Source organism: Oxyura jamaicensis (assembly GCF_011077185.1).
Source record: "Oxyura jamaicensis isolate SHBP4307 breed ruddy duck chromosome 1 unlocalized genomic scaffold, BPBGC_Ojam_1.0 oxy1_random_OJ90027, whole genome shotgun sequence".
Lineage (NCBI taxonomy): Eukaryota > Metazoa > Chordata > Aves > Anseriformes > Anatidae > Oxyura > Oxyura jamaicensis.
The window spans coordinates 12,736-32,019 of record NW_023303133.1 but is presented as its reverse complement, the minus strand read 5'-3'; the positions used below and the strand labels follow the sequence as shown (position 1 = coordinate 32,019).

The following is a 19,284-nucleotide window of genomic DNA, read 5'->3' as shown; positions in this document are numbered from 1 at the left end:
TGAGAAGCTGCAGCCGCTGCCTGGAATTGTGAGAGCCCCTTGGGTCCGGGAGGTCCCAGCTTGCTGAGGGATGCTGAGGGCCTCCCCCTCATGTGCAAACCGTCCTGGCTGCCCCCGAGCCTTGCAGCTGAGCTGGGCGTCAGCCCCTGCTCCTCCTGCTCTCACCCCCTGCCCGGGGAAGTGCTGTCCCAGGGGAGCTCGGCACTGTGCATGGGGCACGGAGCAGCACCAGGAGTGGCAAGGCAGCTGTGGGTTTTGCTGCAGGGCAGTGCAGTTATTGGGGTGTGCGGGTGGGCTGGGGTCTGCCCTCGAGGCTCTGATCTCTGTGAGCCCACGCAGGGGGACCGGGAGCTCCCTCCCCGTGCGGCGCTGGGGACGGTCTCATGGCTCCTGGCTTCTCTACTGAACTTACCGTGGGGTGGGTGCCTCGAGACCCCGATGGCAGCCTGTGCTGCCAGTCAGCAGAGCCCAGACCACGTGCAGAACCTGTCTCGTGGCCGTGCGCCCCTCCTCGCCCAGTGAAATCACCTCGTTCCCGGGCTCTCCGCGGGGACCAGGTCGGTTTCTCGCGTGGTGCCATCTGCCCGCTGCGCGCCTCCGCTGACACCTCTCCTCTCCCCGCAGACACAAGCGGTGAGAACATCGCCGAGTCCCTGGTGGCAGAAGGACTGGCCTCCCGCCGGGAAGGGATCCGAGCCAACAAGTACGTATGTGGCCGTGCTTCACCGCCCCGGGAAGCAGCTCCACGCTGCGGGGCTCCCGCCGTCGGTTATTTGCGCCAGGGCGCCCGGGCTGGGAGTGCGGGGCTCAGCCTCGGAGCCGTGGCTTTTTCCTGGCCCTGCTGGGAATTGGTGACCCCAGAGGGGTCTGAGCCTGGTGCCGGGAGAAGCCCGGCCGTGGCCACCGTGCTGGCAGCCCCGCGCGGGGGCTGTTCCAGGGGCGTGAGCGGTTGCTGCGCCGGCGCTATAAATACCGGTGGGACGCTATTTCCATCCTGTGCCTGCTGGGCTGGAAGCTCGCCCGTGTCGCTTCCTAAAACTGTTCCTGGCACACTTGGGTGCTTTCCATCCGGTGTTTTCAGTAGCGCAGCCTGTAAACAGGTACGAGGAGTAAACAGAGCATGCGCTGCCAAGGGCAGGGACGGGGTGCCTTGTTCCTGGGCTCCCCGGTGCAGGAGCCCTGAGCGCTGTCGGGTCCTGCTCGCCGGCTGTCCAGGGACGCGGTCCCTGTCCCTGTGCCCAGCCACCCCCTCAGTGCCTTTGTAGCCCCTGCCTGGGCCCGTAGGGTCTGCGTGACCAACGGGAATTAAAGCTCAGCTGTAGCACGGTTGGGGTGTGCGACGGGCACCCTGCGCCCCCCGTGCTGGGCACCAAGGGCTCCATCTGCTGTGACCCGTGTGGTGAGCCTGGCCCTGGGATGCGGCGTGGGGACTGCACAGGACGTGCCCCGTGCTGGCAGGAGAGCGAGTGCAGCCAAGCAGCCCCCTCGCAGGGGTCTCGCAAGGCGCAGCCACGTTCATGGGGTGGACGAGGATCAGCTGGAGCCAGCTCCTGCTCTGGTGCTGCAGGTTCCCACCTCTGGCGCTGGTGATCACGGTGAGCACGGGGCTGGCACCCCACTGCGGTTTCTGCTTTGGGTCACTTGCAGCACGTGGCCGTGCTGCTGTGACAGCCGGAGGAAGCTGTCACCGTGCAGGGACACCGTAGGGACGTCAGGGCTGGGGCTCCCCTGCGTGCCGGGCACCGGGGCGCACACCAGGCAGGCCCTCAGCTCCCTTGCACCACGGATGTGAGCACCGACCTTCAGCGTGGCTGCTGCCCCGTGTCCAGGGGCTGTGACTCTGTGGCAGGGAGCTGGGGAAGCGGTGGCATGGCTGTGACTTGTCCCTGCTGTCCCAGCAGCGTTCCCCCCAAGGGGAGGCGTGGAAGGAGATCGCGGCATAGGCTGGGCACTGTCGTGCTGTGCTCACCGTGGTGGTGCTCGTGCCAGGGGACCTGGGCCATGGGGACGTTCTGGTGGCCTTGGGCTTGCCGGGCTTTGTCCCCTCTGCTCCAGCAGCCGCCTGCAGTGAGGCCGGGGCGTGCGGCCGTCCCGGTCTGCGCAGTTCCCCTGGAGTACCACGGTCCCCGCAGGACCGAGCTTCCTGCAATTAAACGCTGCCTGGGGCTTGTTGCTGCTCAGAGCTTGCTCTCCTAATTCAAAGGACGTCTTAATTAACGGGTGCACGAGGAGCCTCAGCTCACCAGGTGCAGGCAGAGGAGGCTGCTGGAGGTGCTGGGTGAGCCCCGAGGGTGCCGGGGAGCTGCTGTGCCCCCTGCTCTGCTGCCCCCCTGGGCCGCAGGTATTTAAAGCCAGGCTCATTTACCTGGGGGGCTCCTGGTCTGCGGCGCCACTCAGCTTCTGCACGGAGCTCGGGGTTCCTCAGGTTGCAGCTTTGCCCTCAGCTGAGCTGAAGAGCGATGAACCAGAAACATCCCAGGGTGTGTTTAACGGAGCGTGACAGCGCTTGGCAGCGCTCTCCTTCGTCGGGGACTCGGTCCCCTTGGTGTGGAGAGACGCCTGCTGCTTCCTCCTGGCTTTGGAGGCCGCCTGCTACTCGCCCCGGGCCGTTTGTGCTCCCGGTGAGCTGCTGGCAGCAGCCTCGGCTCCACAGCCCTCGCTCCCAAACCAGGCGCTGGTGGCCGGGGCTGCTGCTGCCCAGCTGCGGGGTCAGGACCCGCTGGGTCAGGACCTGTGTCCCAAGCTCCCCGCGGTCACCGTCCCACCTCGGTGCACAAAACCAGCCCCGTGAGGGGCCACGCAGCTCGCGCCTTTGCTGTCCTGTTAAAGCTGGGCTGTACTGGGCCACCTGCCTGCCGGGTGCCAGAGGGACTCCGATTTACGGAGCGCTGCTGTCGGCAGCATAAAACCATAAACCATCGCTCCCCCGGGCTGCGCCCTTCCTAGACCTGCGCGTTCAGGTTGCTGGAGCATCCAGAAAAGCGCCTGAGAGATGGATGTCCCCGGGGATAAAATACACAGGGCCATCCAACGTCCTGCCCGCTTGTCCCCGCGCCCGCTGAGCGCCGTGGCTCTGCCCTGACCTGGTTTTTGTCCTGCTCCTTGCAGCCCTGAGCAGAGCAGGCTGGCGGAGCTGGAGGAGCAGGCCAAGAGCGCCAAGAAGGGGATGTGGAGCGAGGGCACGGGCTCCCACACCATCCGGGACCTCAAGTACACCATCGAGAACCCCCGGCACTTCGTGGACTCCATGCACCAGAAGCCGGTCAATGGTGAGCTGGTGGCCGTGGGGACGCGGTGGTGGCCAGGGCTGCGTCTCCCTGCCCGCTCTGCGCTTTTGTGGCTTGTGGGACCAGCCTGTCCCCAAAGCTGCGCGCACGGCGCTGCTGCGGTGCTGTTCTTGGCTTTGCACGAGCACGGCGCTCACCGTGCAGCAGCTGTGGGGGTGGAAGGGGGCAGGCCTGGCTCTGCAGCTCCTGCTGAGCCCCTCCGTGGCCAGCACCAACCTCTGCTCTCGTCCTGCAGCCATCATAGAGCACGTCCGGGATGGCAGCGTGGTGAGAGCCCTCCTCCTCCCGGACTACTACCTGGTCACCGTCATGCTCTCGGGGATCAAGGTGAGGTGTGGCCGCTGTCACCTGCCTGCTTCTCGTGCTTGCTGTCACCTCTCTGCTCCTGGCACCGGGACTGGTGCGAGCCTCCGAGGGGCCTTACCCCCACCCACTCCCCCGGCCATCGGGCGTCCTCCAGCACCGTGCTTGGCACAGCCCCCGGGGTGCGCACACCGCTGCGGGGCCGTCGCTGCGGGGTGGGGACACTGGGGGTCAGGGGACACTGGGGGTCAGCAGGTGCCAGCCCCATGCTGTGCAAGGTCTGGGATGCCATGGGAGGGTCCCAGGCAGCTGGGGGAGGAATGGCTCCGTCCCACCAGGAGGGCTCAGCCCCTACGTGACTGCTGGTGGCTGCGTGGTGGGGGGCTCTCGGGGCAGCTGGGGAGCAGCCCTGCCCGTGTGCTCCCCCGGTGCTGGGGCTGCTGCTCAGTGCGCTCTGGGTGCGCCCTTTGCTGCAGCACCGGTGATTTTTTTAATTTATATTTTCCCCTTGCCTTTTGAACCTTGCCGTTTTCTGTGCCATCCTCAGCAGGACTGCACTGGGAGTTTGTTCCCGTGCCCTGGTTTGCTCCTGGCAGTGTTTGCTGGGGCGGGTAAAGGGCTGCGTCAGCACAGAACAGCCGGAGAGCATCGCTGTGCACACATCCCTGGTCACATCTCCTGGTCCCAGAGCTTGGGGCACTTGGGGTTTTCCTCCTCCACTTCTGCGATGCTGAGCCCAGCCTGAGTCCTGGCCTCGTGGCTCCTCTCCCCTTTTCCTGCGGAGCCAGCATGGGGAGAGCCCCCCTGGGGTGCCCACGGCCCCGCTGCTGCCGGGACCTGTCCGTCCCTGGCAGCTCTGCCAGCTCCTGCCACGTCTGCCCTCCATCAGCACCCATTTGAAGCCTGGTGTCCTGAGCAAGCAGGGACTCTCCTCGGTGGGGAGGATGGGCTGGACCAGGCATCAGACCCCTTTAGAGCCTCCTGACTTTGGGGCATGGGGTCCTTGGGGCTGGCCAAGCTCTGTGCCCGGTCTCACAGCACGGCTCTGTGCCGCAGTGCCCCGCAGTGCTGTGATCCCGTCTCTGTGGGTGATGTTCTCCCCCTCGCCGAGGTTCTCGGGGCCCACCTCGTGCTGTGGGTGCCCGCCCATGCCCTGACCGTGTCCCTGTGCCGCAGTGCCCCACGTTCAAGCGGGAGGCGGACGCCCCGGAGGTCCCCGAGCCGTTTGCGGCCGAAGCGAAGTTTTTCACGGAGTCGCGGCTGCTGCAGAGGGACGTGCAGATCGTGCTGGAGAGCTGCCACAACCAGAACATCCTGGGCACCATCCTGCACCCGGCAAGTGGGGGCGGTGAGGGGCGGGACAGGGGCCCTGGGGGCTGCTGGCATGCTCTTCATCCCCTGCTGGAGATGCTGCAAGGTCCTGGTGCCTCCACAGGGCTCGGCGCAGCCCCGCAGGGCTGGGAGCTGTGCTCTCTGCCAGGGCTGTAGGAGGGCACGGGTCCGTTTGAGCAGAGTCCTGTGGTCTTTTGGGGTCGCATCCTTTGACAGCCCTCGTGGTGCCGTGGGCCAGGCCTCGCATCGTTTGTGGGCACTGGGGACCCGTGACAGCGAAGGGGCTGCGCAGGACGCGTGAGCTCTGTGCCGCAGGACTCAGTGGTGGGGCAGGGCGGGATAAATCCCAGTGCCAAGGGGCCCCGTGTGTGAGCGTGCACCTCCTCCCCGTCTGCAGAATGGCAACATCACCGAGCTGCTGCTGAAGGAGGGCTTCGCCCGCTGCGTGGACTGGTCCATCGCCGTCTACACCCGCGGGGCTGACAAGCTGCGCGCGGCCGAAAGGTGAGCCCGGGGCTGCGGCGCTGCCAGCGGGCACGCGGGGTGCTTGGCCCCATCCACGCGCGTCGGGTGTCCCTGGTGGCACTGAGGGCTTGGAGCAGCCCTCACCACCCGCCGATGCCCCCTGCAATAGAAGAGAAAGGTGGCGGCTTTGTGCCCGGTGCCACCACTGCGGCACATCCGTCCCTGCTGGGGACCCCTGCCCGGGTGTCACGGGTGTCTCCTCCCCCCGCCAGGTTCGCCAAGGAGCGCAAGCTGAGGATCTGGAGGGATTACGTGGCCCCCACGGCGAACCTGGACCAGAAGGACAAGCAGTTTGTGGCCAAGGTGAGTGCCTGGCGGAGCAGGGCAGGGACGGGTGCTGGGCTGCCTCTGCCGGCACCCGCGTGTGGTTGGAAAAAGCCCGGAGCCGGGCTCTGCCCCTGCTGTGCCTCGATTGTGGCTTCGATTGCCCCACCGTGGACTACCCAGGTGCCCCCCGGGATTGGGCTGCCCTCTGTGGGTCAGAGCCAGGGCTCGATGGCACGGCGGGGTGAGCAGCCCGGGTGATGCTGTGTCCATGCAGCCCCTGGTCAGGGCTGAGCCGTGTCCCTGCACCGTGCTTGACGTGGGGAGAGGTGAAACAGGGCAGAGGGGAGGGGGCTGCAGGCTGGTGGGTTCCCTGGGTACTGCAGGGATGCTCTCGCCCTGGCTGCAGGGGACTGGGCTCAGCAGAGCTTCCCCTTCCCATCACGGGGGCTCCGTGCCCCTGTCACAGCCCCTTCCCGCATCCCTGGTGTGGGACCACCACCCCGAAGCTGTGCTCACCCCTTCCCCAGTGAGCTTCGGTTGGTGTTGGCAGCGGTGCCGTGTCCAGGAGGGTGGGAGGGCAGTGCAGCGGGGCTGACCGGGCGCTGTGCCTGCCCCGGGCGCGTGTCCCACCGGAGGAGCATCGCGCCCGGGTGCCTGCGGCACGGAGCCCCGAGCTGCCGGGTGCTGAGCCCGGTGCTGAGCCCCGCTAGGTGGTGCTGCCGGCTCACCCAGCCGCCGGGCTGGGAGCCCTGGGAAATGCGCAGTTGGATTTCTTGGGAAGCCAGCCGAGCCCCCGCGCCGGGTGGCACTGGGTCACATCCTGCCTCGCAGCCACCTCCTGAGCGCCAGCTCCGTGTTTTTCCCCCTAATTCCTGCTCCCGGAGGAATTAGGGTGGCGATTCAGGGCACGGGGCTGTGCCCGACCACAGGGGCCAAGCGCCGCTGGCTCAGGGAGCGGTGGCGGTGCCAAGCAGGGCAAAGCGAGGAGCTCCTGTGCCCAGTCCTGTCTCGAAGGCGCGATCCAGCACGGTTAATTATCTCATCTGCCAAAGGCACAGCGCTGTCACCGGTGACAGCTCCTGTCCTGCAGGGTGAGGGCAGGGAGGTGCTCGCTCCCGCGGTAACTCCCGATCAGATGCGCTCCCTTCTCCCTCAGTGGCCGTTTGTCAGCTCCGATCAGGCCGCAGTGACAGCAGAGGTCCTGAGCACTTCCTCGCCCGGGGGGCTCAGGCTTTGCTCCGCTTTTCCCTTGCGAGCAGTGAACGAAGGCGTCCTGAGCGCCCACCCCGGGGGGCTCCTCGGAGGCCGGAGCTGCGGGACGCCTCCCGGAACACGGAGGTGAGAGCCCCTGGGACAGGGAGGAGAGACCCACGGGGGTCCCCTGCCCCAGGTGCCGCCGTGGTGCCCAGCGCCCCGTGCAGGGCAGGGGAGCGCCGTGTGTCGGCGCTGGCGGCTCCGCGGCGCTGATCCTGCGCTGGCAGAGGCTGCAGACGCAGCCCGCGCCAGGACCAGACGCGGGGGGCATTAGTCATGCTTTGCTCAGCAGCTTGCGGAGGGGGCGGGTGGATGCTCCTGGCATTTCCAAGATGCCCGTCATTTCGTTGAGCCGCTCGCATGCGAGCTGGGGCGCTGCCGGGGAGCTGCAGCAGGCAGGGCTCTCGTCCCGAGCCCCTGGGCACTGCTGTGGGGCAAAGCGGCGAAGATGCTGGATGTGGGGGTGCCCCCGTCCCCGGGGGTGGGGTACGGGGGGCAGTGCATCCCACCTGGGGGTCCCAGCCCTCTCCATGGGCTCGGATGGGCAAAGCACGGGGTGCATCCCAAGGGGGTGTCCGGTCGCTGGGAGCGGAGCACCCAGGATTGCCCCCGGTCCTGGGCACGGCCCCTTGTGCCCCCCCCGCTCGCCCTCCAGCTTTATGCAGCCCCGTGGGGAGGGGATGCGTTCCCCCTGGGAGCACGGCTCTGGCTCATGTGGGCTGCGCTGGCTCTGCAGGAGGAGCCCCGAACACCGCCTTGTGCCCCCTGCTTCCCAGGGACGCAGCAGAAAGTCTCTGCCTGTGCTTCAAAACTGCTACTTGTGCAGGAACGCGCAAATCAGCGTTTAGGGAGCAGTCAGCCAGAGCCCCCCCAGGGCGATGTCGTTTTTGCAGTGTCAATTTTTGGTCCTTTTCTCTCCCCGAGAATTGCAAGTGACAGGGAAAATCAGGACAAATGCCTGCGCGCTCGGAAGCCCAGGAGCTTAAACGCGGCTTGGGCGCGCGCCCGGTGCCCCACGCAAGGGGCCATAAACACCCCTCGGTCCTCGTAGCGCCCGGGGTGCTGCATGGAAGGGGGCGTAAACACCCCTCGGTCCTCGTGGCACCCGGGGGGGGCTCTGTGGGGTGCAGCCTCGCACCACAGAGGCGGTGGATGTGTTGCTTCGGAGGGCTGAGCCGGGGTGGCAGGGGCGACGTGCCCGCTCCTGGGGGTGGCGGGCAGGAGGGGAAGGTCCCAACCTGCCCCCGCGGCGCTGAGCAGGGGGCACAAAGCAGCTGTGGCTGGTTTTTGGGTCCTCCTGCCACGGCCTTGAGCTGTGGTTTGGAATGAGGGCTGGTGGTTTGAGCGGAGGGTTTGGTTTGGGCAGGGACGAAGTCTCTCGGTCCCGGCTGCGGACTTGCTGCCTGTAAATGGTGGAGCGAGTGGCAAGAAGAAAAAGAGGTGGGATAAAAATGTGAAGAGACAGGAGGCTTTCTTCAGAATTTCCTACGTCAGCTTGTCTTAGAGCACCCAAGAATTTGGGACAGCGTTGCTTAGAGCTGAACGCATCACGCTTGCAGCTACGCCGTGCCAAAAGCTGTTTGCAGCACAGCTTTCTCTCTTTCTCTGCGGCTCCCGGGGCTGCGAGGGCTCAGGGAGGGCTCTGCCCCCTCTGCACCCCGCGGGCCAGGATCAGCTCCCCGCGAGCCAGGGGCTGGGGATGCTGAGGAAGAGGAGAGGGATGACAGCAGCGCTCGCCTGGGGCCCTGGGTGCCCGGGGAGCCGTCACCGTGGGTCTGCTGGAGCAGCGTGTCCCCCCGTGCACCCGGACGGGGGCTGCGGGCCGTGACCCCGGGCATCCCTCGGGGAGCGCAGGGGGGCTCGGGTGGCCCCAGCCAGGCTGGCTGCGTGCGTCGTGCCCTGACTTGCGCTGTGGATCGGCTCCAGCCTTTCTGCAAAATGGAGAAGAATGGAGAAGGCGTTCGTGGCTGAGCTCCCAGCCTTGTGGCTTTTATTTTATTTTTTTTCCGCTTTCCGAAACGCTCAGACCCTTTATCATGGCCAAATCATCTCAAAGCTCGGCAGAATCTGCCAAAGCAAGTCTGGGGAGCTGCTCTCCCGGAGCTGATCGCAAAAGCGTGCCGAAACCTCTCCAAGAGCACTTCCCCACTCGGGGATCCAGGGTGGGGGCACGGTGCTGGCCACGCAGGGCTCTGCCTCCCCAAAAAATCACCGTGCCCGTCTCACGAGGTGGCTGCCTGGGCACGGAGCAGCGGTCACCCCCAGTTGTGGGGACAGTCCCTGCCCCCTGGCCTGTCCCCGAGCCCTCTCCCAGGAGCGCTGCCATAACGAGCTGCTCTCGTTAGCACTGGGAGGGGAGCGTGGCAGCCTCCCTGGGCAGCCCTGGGGACCCGCCAGGCTGCGGCTGCGTGGCCCCGCGGCAGCTGGGAGAGCCGTGAATGGGCTCCTCTGTTCCCCAGCACGCAGCCAGGGCGAAGGGGTGGAAGGAGGAGGCAGCAGCGCTTCGGAGACGTTCCTCTGCCCATCCCGGGGGTCCCCAGGGGCTGCCCTGTGCAGCCAGCCCTTTCCATCCCCTCCTCGCTCCCCGCGGTGCCCCCCAGCAGCCGGGTCCGCTCCGGTCCCTGCCCGGGGCATTGCAAGGCTCTGGCTTGGAAAATTGGAAACCTTGTTGGGAGCAGAGCTTGCAGCCAGAGGAACTTCTCCTGGGAAAAACAGGCACCGCCTGCTGCCTTCGGGCGCAGGTGGAGGGGTGCAAGGAGGATGATGCTTGGCGAGGTGACCCTGCCCCCCCCTGGGGGGGCTGTGAGTGGGGGGAAGGCTGGGTCTGGGGGGGGAGCGGTGCCGCGGCACGCAGGCTCCTCGAGCAGCAGCTGCAGAGATTTAAAAAAAAAAAAAAAAAAAAAAAAAAAAAAAACCCCTTTAAAACCGTTTATCAAAGTGCCTTTCTGAGGCAGGTGAAGCCACAATAAATATTGGATAAAGGAAGCTGTCCGCAGCAAGCTGAGGAATGGTGAGCAAGAAAAATGGCCCCGTGCCTCAGCTGTGCTGAGTCTCGGGGGTTTGCTGCCAGGCTCCTCGGCCCCGCGGGGGCTGCAGGCGTGGGGTCTTCGACCCCTAGGGCGATGGAGGGGGAGAGGTCTGCCCGATGCCCGCGGGGAGGGGATGCCACTGTGCGGAGGGGCTGGTGGGGTCAGCCAGCTCGCCCTGCCCTTACAGGGAGCCCCCGCGGTGCCGCAGACCAAACGCGACCTGACCGCTGCTCCCTGCGCTGCCGCGCGTGGTGGAGGTGTAGTGCAGCAGGGGCTTTGTCCCCAAATCTGCCCTGCAGCTCCACCCCCCCTGCTCAGCATCTCCAGTCCTGCTTTCTGGAAGGAGACCCCAGGAAATGCAGGCGGGGAGGCTGGGGCCCCTTCCCGACCCCTGGCTGCCCTGCAGCGTGAGCTGCGGTGGCTCCATTTCGCATGCAAACTGCTGTGGGCTCCGCTCTGCCTGCAAAGCCCCGGGATCTGCCTCCCCGGAGAGGCAGAGGCTGGGGGCAGGGATGTCCCCCGCAGGGCTTTGCTGTGCCGAGGAGCCCTGGAAATCCTTAGTGTCTGTTTTAATTCTAATTCCTATAATCCTGTTATCCCTCTGACTAAGCGCATGGGGAGGGACCGATGCCCCTGCTGGGGCAAAAAGCGCTGCAAGAAGGGAAGGGCCGGCCCCTTCTGCGCTCCCTGCCGGCTCTGCCGGTGTCTGGGACAGGCACATGGGGCACGGGTGAGCCTCGCTGGGTGAGCACGAGGTCAGGGAGAGTTTGTGTGGGTCCCACTGGGGTGATGGTGGAGGCAGGAGGGCCCAGCTGCCTCGTCCTGCTCGTGGAGATGCTCCTGGCCCAGGCTGGGGAGCGGTGGTTCAGGAAAACCGAGAAGATCACAACAGCAAGCTGGGAGCCTCCTTCCCCCTCCATCTACTTGCACGGTCCTGCCTGCCTTTGCCACCAGTTGCTCGAATTAATTTGCTCCCTGGGTGCCCACAGAGCCAGCAGCTGAGCCGCGAGGTCTGTGCCTGCGCTCGCTGCTCTCCGGTCCCGGGACTGACGCACGCCCCCGAGCCTTCGGCGAGGTTTGCTCCCTGCGGCCCCCCGGGACCCGAACCCCCCTGCGGGACGGACCCCACGTCGTCCCCTGGTCTCAGGGCTCGCGCTGGCACTGTGCCATCGGGTGCTGTGCTCTGGGGGCTGCCGTTCCTCCCCTGTGCCGCACCGTGGGGGTGAGCGGTGCCCAGCGCAGCTCTGGAAAACTGGGAGCAACGCTTGCAGCAGGAGAAACTTCTCGTGTGAAAAATGGATGTAATCACTAAGGCTGTGAGGAGTCTGCAGGGCTCCTCCATTCCCTCCTTGCTCCTTCCCCCGCTCCTCAGCTAACCCACAGTCGTGCCCTGGCTGCTCCAGCGGCTGGCACCACGCGGGCAGGGTGCCCTTTGCCCATAGGTAAAGCAAACGTCCCAGCGCTGGAGAGGGAAGTGGGCATCACCTTGGTAATCGTCCGTGTGAGCTCAGTGTGCCCGTGGCATCGCTGGGGGATACTGTGGGGCTCCGACCGGTGCTGAGCTCGCTGGGCTTGGAGGGCAGGATGGCAAGCTGCGTGTTCCCCGGTGAGCCCTGGGCACCCAGGCAAGGCTCAGAGCTGCTCGCTCTGTGCAGGATGGCAGCCCCCGGAGCTGGGGTGGATCGGGAACGTGCCCCGTGCCAGTGCTGTTCGGGGCCGTGCTGCCCGCAGGGACGCCGCTCACCGCTGCGCTCTCTCCCTCCCCAGGTGATGCAGGTGCTGAACGCCGACGCCATCGTGGTGAAGCTGAACTCCGGGGACCACAAAACCATTCATCTGTCCAGCATCCGACCCCCCCCGGCTGGAGGGGGACAGCACTCAGGTGACCGTGGGGAGGTGGCAGCGGGGTGGGAGGGGGCGTCTGCGGCAGTGTCACCGGTGTCTGTGACCGTCCCTGGGTGGATTCCGCTCCCTGGGAGCTCCTGCTCAGCGCTGTCCTCTCTCCAGGGGGGGGAGCCCCCTTTCGAGGGTGTCAGGAGCCCCTGGGGAGATTGAGTGCGTGCCCTGCCTGGTGCAGGGAGGCGTTGGTCTGCCTCACCCCCTGCCTCAGTTTCCCCTCCTTGGCCTCACGGGAGCCTGTGCCATGGCACACGGAGCTTCCCGGCACCGTGCTCTGGAGGTGGGAGAGCTGTGTCCTCTGGCCATGCCCCCATGGGGATGTTGAGGTCGGGCTGTGGGTGCTGCTTGGGAACGTGCTGGTGGATGGGATGGATGACTTGTCCATGAGAATTGTGTCCCTCGGTGTGTCCTTGGAGGTCTCCCCCAGCCCTGGGCATTGGGCAGGGGCTTGCACGTCGCAGTGACCGTCCCTATCCTGCTCTCCTGCTGTCTGCCCATTGCCAGGAGGCGAAGCAGGAGCCTGTGGGCTGCTGGAGGTGGGGTGTCAGCCCCTCTTCGGTTTTCCTGGTCCTCCCTGCCCTTCAGCAAGGGCTCGGCCGCTGTCTGCAGCATCACGGTGCTGGAGGGAGCTCTGCATGGGGCCGTGTTAGTGCTTGTGTGGGGAAAAGGAGAGCTGCTGGGGTCCCATGACAGGGCTGGGGTCCCCATGCAGCCTGGCCCCATGGTGTCAGGATTTGCTGCAGAAATGCAGCGATCCAGAAATGCTAAATTGCTTGCGCCTGCCTCGGTCTGCTCTGCGCTGGGTTTCCGTGTCCTGTAAGTGAACGACAGGACTGTGAGTGCCCCAAATAACCCCTGCCATTTGTACGCTTCGGCCGCACGCTGAGCCTCTGCGTAACCGCGCTGTGCACCACGTGTGTGCCGGGACACGAGCCAGGGCGCTGGGTTCATCTCCGCTGTCTCCCTCCGGAAAGGTCGGCAGAGGGGACGGGGGCACCCGCTGGCGGCGCTGGCACCCGTCGTGCGGGGACAGGAGCCAGGTGCTGCCTGGTGGCGCTGGCTCTGAAACGCTCCAAGAGCCCCGTGGGGCAGGGATTTACCTGCTGGCTGCCTTTTTCCACCCCCCCCTCCAGCGGTGGATGTGCTTGAGCCGCTGAGCTGCCCGCCGTGTTCGTAGCGGAACCGTGCCCCTCATCCCGCGCTTGCCGAGATGGCGAGGGCCGCTCCTGCCCGCGAGCGAGAGGAGGGGTTTCCAGCTGGGAGCAGAAAGCCAGCCTTCGTGGAGGATTGCGTGAAAGCTGCCTTTTGCAGGGCTGTTTCTCCCCACGCAGCGCCGGCTCTCACGCAACGTGGCGTTTTGCGTGGCCGTGCGCGCGCCGCAGCGGCGCCGGGAGCCCCCGGACGCGTGGAGCCGCGCACGGCTGCGGGGATCGAGCTCGGGTTGCTGTGGGAACCGTAATTTGGAAATTCCTGCCTCCTCGGTTGCTGCCTTGTTTTGTACACACTGAATTATGAATAACTTCCCAGATTAGCCCGTTCCTCCTGCTGTTCCTTTGGCGTCAGAGCTGGGTGGACCGGAGATGCGGCGCGCTGCGCGGCGGGGAGGGCGCGGGGCCGGGCAGCGGGTGCCGGCGGGGGGCTGCCTCGGAGTGGCCACGCTGTGGGGGGGAGCGCAGATCATTTGCAGTGGTCATGGTCTCCAAGGAGACTGCAGAAAGGCTCCCCGCTGCCCGCTCTGCTTGTGGAAGCATTGGGAGGATTGGGAGGGTTTGGAGCGGTGTCCCCGCAGCACGGGGCAGTCATGTTCTCCGTTCCTGCTGGGCTTGTCACTGGCCCCACCGCGTTGGACAGGCGTTCCCTGGGGATGCCCAGAACGTGGGCTCTGGGGGGCTACTGACCCTTTCTGCCCTGTGTTTGGCTTCTTCCTGCCCGCTGCATCCCTACAGCAGCGGCCTGAGCAGTGGCTGGGGCTGGGCCACCAGCCTGATGCCACGCCGCCCCAAACCCCCTCGCCTGCTGCTGGCTTCTGCTTTGAGAAGCTCAGCTGGTGGAAGCGGTGGGGCGTTGGAAGCAGCTGCATTTTTAAATAGCATCCTGAGATTGCAGGTGCTGGAATCCTGCAGCCAAACCCCCACGCCGTGTGTGATTGTGCAGCGCTACGAGCGTGGCCGTGCCAGCGTAACCCCGGGGCGCGTGGTGCCCGCTGCCTGCGCCGTGTCCCCGCACGTCCCCGTCCCGCACCGGTGGCTCCAGAGCGCGTCCCCTTGGGGGCTGAGCTGTGGCACTGCAGCTCCTGGGCCCCTTCCTCTGAAGGTGGTTGGCAGAGGAGCTGCCCCGTGCCCGGAGAGCATCCTTGCAGCGTGGCTTTGCCTTCTCCCCTTGCTCGAGCAGCCCCCCAGGAGGGCACCAGACCCCTCTCGTGCCGCCGTGCTCCCCGCACTGTGCTGGGCTGCCTGAGGCTTGTGGTGCCCTGCAGGGAGCACGTTCTGCCACACCGGCTCGTGGGTGGCCGCGTTAAACCTCATTTCTCTTTCGTTCTCATTCTTCTTTAGGTCCTCCTGCACTTTCAGCTCCGGCTCTGCTTAATTACCTGTGAATGCCGTCAGTGAAATGCTTGCCTCCCCTCCCCTTCCAGATTTCTTTTTAGAATATAAAAAGCAAACCAGAGCAGCCCCAGCCAACCAAGCCCAGCCCTTCCTGGGCCGTGCTTTGGGCCCGTTTTGGGCAGGGCGCCGCGTGCTTCTGGCACCAGAGACCCCATCCTGGCTGCCCTTGTGAAGGAGGAGCTCAGAGTGTGCACACGCTTGTTTTGGGCTGATTTCAGGTTGTTTTGCAAGGACTGCATGAGTGCCTAGCGTGGGTCCGGCAGCTCACGGCAGAGCTGCTGGCGTTGTCCTGAGGCAGGTGCGTGCGCTGTGGCTCTGCCTGGGCTCTTGGCAGCCCCATCCCTGCCCTGGGTCCGGATGCCTGCAACCCGTAGTAGGCAGCAAGTAGCTAGCGCCGGGGAGATCCATCTCCATCACGCAGAATGCAAATTGGTCCCTAGGCACCTGATCGAGTGGATGGGAGATGGCAAACTGAAAATTCAATGTAATAAAATCCTACAGCCTTTCATCTTCCGCTTTCATCACCCGGCGCGAAATGAATCCTGAGCGCGGGAGCTGATAGCATTTAATATCTCTATTGCTTGTCTCTGTCGAGGAACGTAACGTATTCAGATGGAGATGCATCTCCCACCGCTGCCCAGCTGCTGGGTCTGCAGGTGCGGTGCCGGTGCTGTGGCAGCGTGGGGACGATCCCAGGGTCCGGAGCGGGATGCGGCGCGGCTCCTTCCCACGGCGAGCAGCAGCCGTGCTGGCTGGGGTGTGCTGTTCAGGGCAGCACGTGCTTGTGGGCAGCGTCGAAGGCTGGGCGTTCACAGCGATCCTTCCCCTTCGTGAGCTTAGGGAAATGTCGGGTCGGAGCTCGAGGCAGGACCCCGCTTCAGGGCTGAGCCCCAGACGCAGAGCTTGGAGTATGGGGCGCTCTTTGGGCACCTCTGGGGCGAGCAGCGCACCTCGGGGTGCAGTGAAGCCTCTCCCATCGCTGCAGCTGGTGCCCATCACCCCGGTGTCCTGCGCTGCTCGGCCCATCGGAGGGGTTTGTGGTCTGTCCGTCTGTCCTGGTGATGGCTCTGTCCCCGCAGCTGGAGCAGAGCCCGGGGCTGGGGCGTTGAGCGTTGGCCCCGGGGCTGGGACTCCCTCGGGCTCCTTTCGGCAGCTCCCGGCCGCGGTGCTCAGGAGCTTGGTTTCGGCTGAGCTTTTCTAATCAGAAGTTCATTCCCTTGGACAGCCAAATTACAGAACCTCGTTAGCAGCTCTGTGTTCTAGCAAGCTGCATTTGCTCGATTGATGCAACCGCACTACAAATCTGCTCCGATCCCACAATTTATCTAAATTGATATCTTAATTGGTAAAAGTCTCGGAGCGGGGGAGTCGGACACGGACCCTGGCTCGAGGAGGAGAAAAGCGCAGGGAAGCAGCCCTGGGGGTTGTGCCTGGGGGCCTGCATGGGGCCAGTGCCTGCTGGCTGGAGAGGTGCAGGACACGAGGGTGGCCGGGGCCACGCTGCCCCTGCCTGGCCCCGGGGCTGGAGGAGGTGGTGGAAGGGGAGCAGGAGCAGCAGTGGGGACGTCCCCGCTCCTCTGCTGCCTGTACCACATCTCCGGCACCTGGGGAAGATCCCTGCGGCCGCCTGTGCCATGCAGATAAGGCTGCCGGAGCGGCTGGGGCTGGGGCTGAGACCGGGAGGGAGTTCTTCAGGGGCTGCCTGGATGGAGCTGGGCTGGGTTTTGTGAGCATCTCGAGCCAAGGCTGCCTGGCTTGCCTTGTTCGTCCCGCTCGCAGGGTGCTGCTGTGCCCGTTCCTCAGCCCCAGGCTGCGGTGGGAGCCGGGGGGTTTGCGGGTTCTGCTGACCCCCCCTCAGCCTCCAGCAGTGCCTCCAGGGCAGCTGCTGCCGGAGCTCGTGCCTGCTCGGAGCTTTCCTGGCACAGTGGCTGCTAACTGAGAGCTCGACGTGCGTCTTGGCGGCCGTCACCGCACCAGGCAGGCTTAGGGGAACCGTCACTCCCACAAAGCAGTCAGAAGCTGGAAGCGTAGGGAAAGCTGGAAATGGCTTCAGAGGCAAAAAAACAGATGGATTTGGGGCTGGGTTTTTTTCCTTAGGCTGCTGATAGAGCAGGGACCTTTGGGCTGAGACGGCCCCACGCAGCCCAAGAGCTTTTTTACCTGCCACGAGGCCCCTGCTGGCGCGAGGACTTGCAGCCAGGGATTAGCAGCATTAGAGGAATGGGGAGCCTGCTGAGCCCCGACGCCATCAGCCCTAACCTGCTTGGGGGTCTCAGCATCCCCCCTCAGCTGGGAGGGAGGCACCTTTCCTGCCCAGTGAGTGCGTGTTGGGCACAGTACATCCCCTGCCCCATCGCATCCCAGCTCCCGCCGTTCCCCGGGGAGTGGTGCCCAGCAGCACCCACCCGTGCCACTGGCCGTGTGCTTTCCCCTGCCCGGTGTTAGGCTGTCGGAGACGAAACTGGGACACCCTGCAACAGGGGGCTGCAGCTGGGTGCTTGCTCAGCACCTCCCTCCCGCCGAGAGCCTCGCTGCCGCGCGCAGCATCCGTGCGAAGCCCCCGCCGCGGGCACTGGCCGGGCTCCTAGCCCAGAGCTGGCACCGGGGCTCACTCTCCGCTTCACCGGGCAGGCAGTCCCCTTTCCTCACCGCTCAAGGTGAGAAGAGCAGAAGGATGGAAGCTGCCAGGGGGAGGGGATGCTGTGCACAGCACACGTGGCCCTGTCCCTCTGCCCAGCACGGAGAGTCCCCTGCAGAGACCGAGGACGCCGGAGGTCGGCGCAGGGGCAGCGACCTGGACCGCGAGCAGCGGGCTCCCGGAGGTGCTGCTGTCGGAGTCCTGACGAGGCTTCCCTGTGCCCGCAATCTCTTGTCCAACCTGGCCTCTGTGGCTCGGCGCCGTGACCTCCGCCACCTCCTGATGGAAAGCAGAGCCTGGGTGAGGGCAGAGCCCCCTCCGTGGGGCACCGGGGCGGCTGCCAGGGTCGGTCCCGCATCCCCACGGGGACCGCCGAGTCCCCGCACCCCCTCCTTTATCGCTCAGTCTCTCCCACGCTCGAGCAGATTTTAGAAAGAGTAATATTTTACTCCAACCCCATTGAACTGCGGTACTTTCTCTCTGCTCCTTTCCCTGTCACTTGCTGATTGCCAAGATATTTATGTGAGGCTGGAAGTGCTTTGTACGAGCGAGCTGCCCAGCTTGCTGCCGGCCGCCTCCAGCACAGCCGGAGCCGCTGACGTCCACATGGCCCTGGGCAGCCAGGAGATGGATCTCAGGGTCAGGGGAAGCCCGCACCCCTCCAGCTGCTGGTTCGGGCTCTGTTGGAGCTGGATTTATGACCCCTTCTAAGATTTGGAAGCAAGCTGTTCAGGAGGGGTCACATCACGCCTGTTTCTATCTGGTTTACCCCCAGGAAGGAGCTTTGTCCTACGCTGCTGCACTCCTTGGTCAGGCTGGGCTGTGCAGGACGTGGCTCTGTGCGCTGCTGTGGCTGCTTGGCCGCAGTTCGGAGGTGCCCACCCGGTGCTTCCCTGCAGCCAGCCATCCTGGAGGGGCTGCATACAGCTAGGCAGGCAGCGTCACCCTGGTGGGGGGCACCAAGCGGCCCCCCTGCCCCTCCAGCACTGGGCTGGGGCACAGGAGCCGCACTGGGATGTTGCCAGGCTGTGGTGAGGTGGGGTGCGTGTGGGGCTTCCCCTTCTGGACGCTCGTAGGGCAGCAGCAAGGGGCTGGGCTGATGCTGTTGGATGTCCCCTCTCTGCCCGGTGCCTTGCTGCCGGTCTGTGGCACCAAGCGCCCTCCTGCAGTCTGTCCCAGAGGCATCCAGGCTGCCCCCAGCTCGAGCAGGGCTTTCCATCCCTCGTTTCCTTTGCTTAACGCCCGTCTCCTGGCTTCTCCCATTGCTTTGGGCTCTCGGTGCCTCCCTCCTTCCACTACCCGAGGAGGGTGGCTCAGCGCGATGACCCTGGGAGGAACCGGCGGGTCCCCAGCTCCACCGCACTCCCTGGGACCTCCAGCCCGACACTGTCACCCGCAGGAGGTGCAGCAAGGATGTCCCCCGTCCTCCACAGCTCAAAGCCTGCGAGTGGCCCTCGCCTGGGGTCACTGCGCCTGGAGATGGATCTGAGGCTGCCGCAGCCGCCGCGTGCCCTGCCCGGCGGTGAGGGATGGCCTCCGGCGGCAGCGAGGTCTGCCTGGAGAGGCAATCTTGTTTCCCTGTTTGTCGAGCAGGGTTTGTACTACGAAAAGCGCACCGCACTCAACGAGCATGAAAGATTAATGAGAAACAAAACCACGAACTCATCAGTGTCTCATCTCCGCTAAATTACAGCTACAAGGATCACAGTAACTCATCCATGTATCGCGTAACAGAACCGATTGCGGGCATGGGTGGGACGCGCGGCGAGCGCGGCTTCGCCAGCGGAGCAGTGCAGCGTAAAATGCTAAGTGCTCGGGCATATGGCCCTGATGTGCTCTAAATATTGGCGGAGGAGAGGTGCATCCAAGGAGAGGCGGGAGCAGAAAGTGGGGGCACTGGAGTTCCCTGATCAATATTTAATAGGGGCTGCAATCGCTTCCAGGGCGAAGACGCATGAAGTCAGCATGTTCTCGCAACCTGTTTTTTGCCCTCCGGGCAGCATGCTCCTTCTAGTGTAAAAGTGATTAGCTTGCATCTCTCTCAGCAGTTCTTCTCTCCCTTCCCCCAAGTCTTCCCACTGTTTGTTGGAAGGCGATTGTCTGGCACGTGCTCCGCGGCTTCGGCTTGCCAGGATCCGGCTCCC

The 19,284-nt window shown here is 65.2% G+C and overlaps 1 protein-coding gene across 1 annotated transcript; it reads left to right on the top strand.

Annotated features, from left to right (window-relative positions):
* Window positions 1-383: 383 nt before the first annotated feature.
* On the top strand, window positions 384-16,622 carry LOC118156867 (staphylococcal nuclease domain-containing protein 1-like). Its single transcript, XM_035311095.1, has 8 exons — window positions 384-703; window positions 3,109-3,269; window positions 3,523-3,614; window positions 4,767-4,925; window positions 5,320-5,426; window positions 5,660-5,750; window positions 11,765-11,879; window positions 16,600-16,622. The coding sequence occupies exons 1-8, from the start codon at window positions 384-386 to the stop codon at window positions 16,605-16,607; spliced, it is 1,053 nt and encodes a 350-aa protein (XP_035166986.1). The 3' UTR covers window positions 16,608-16,622.
* Window positions 16,623-19,284: the final 2,662 nt, after the last annotated feature.

Bases quoted from the DNA above. Each gene is read 5' to 3' on its own strand.
- LOC118156867 (XM_035311095.1), top strand. From the start codon at position 384: ATGGCTCCTGGCTTCTCTACTGAACTTACCGTGGGGTGGGTGCCTCGA. The intron at 3,270-3,522 runs GTGAGCTGGTGG...CTCGTCCTGCAG, and splicing joins GCACCAGAAGCCGGTCAATG to CCATCATAGAGCACGTCCGG. The intron at 5,427-5,659 runs GTGAGCCCGGGG...TCCCCCCGCCAG, and splicing joins AAGCTGCGCGCGGCCGAAAG to GTTCGCCAAGGAGCGCAAGC.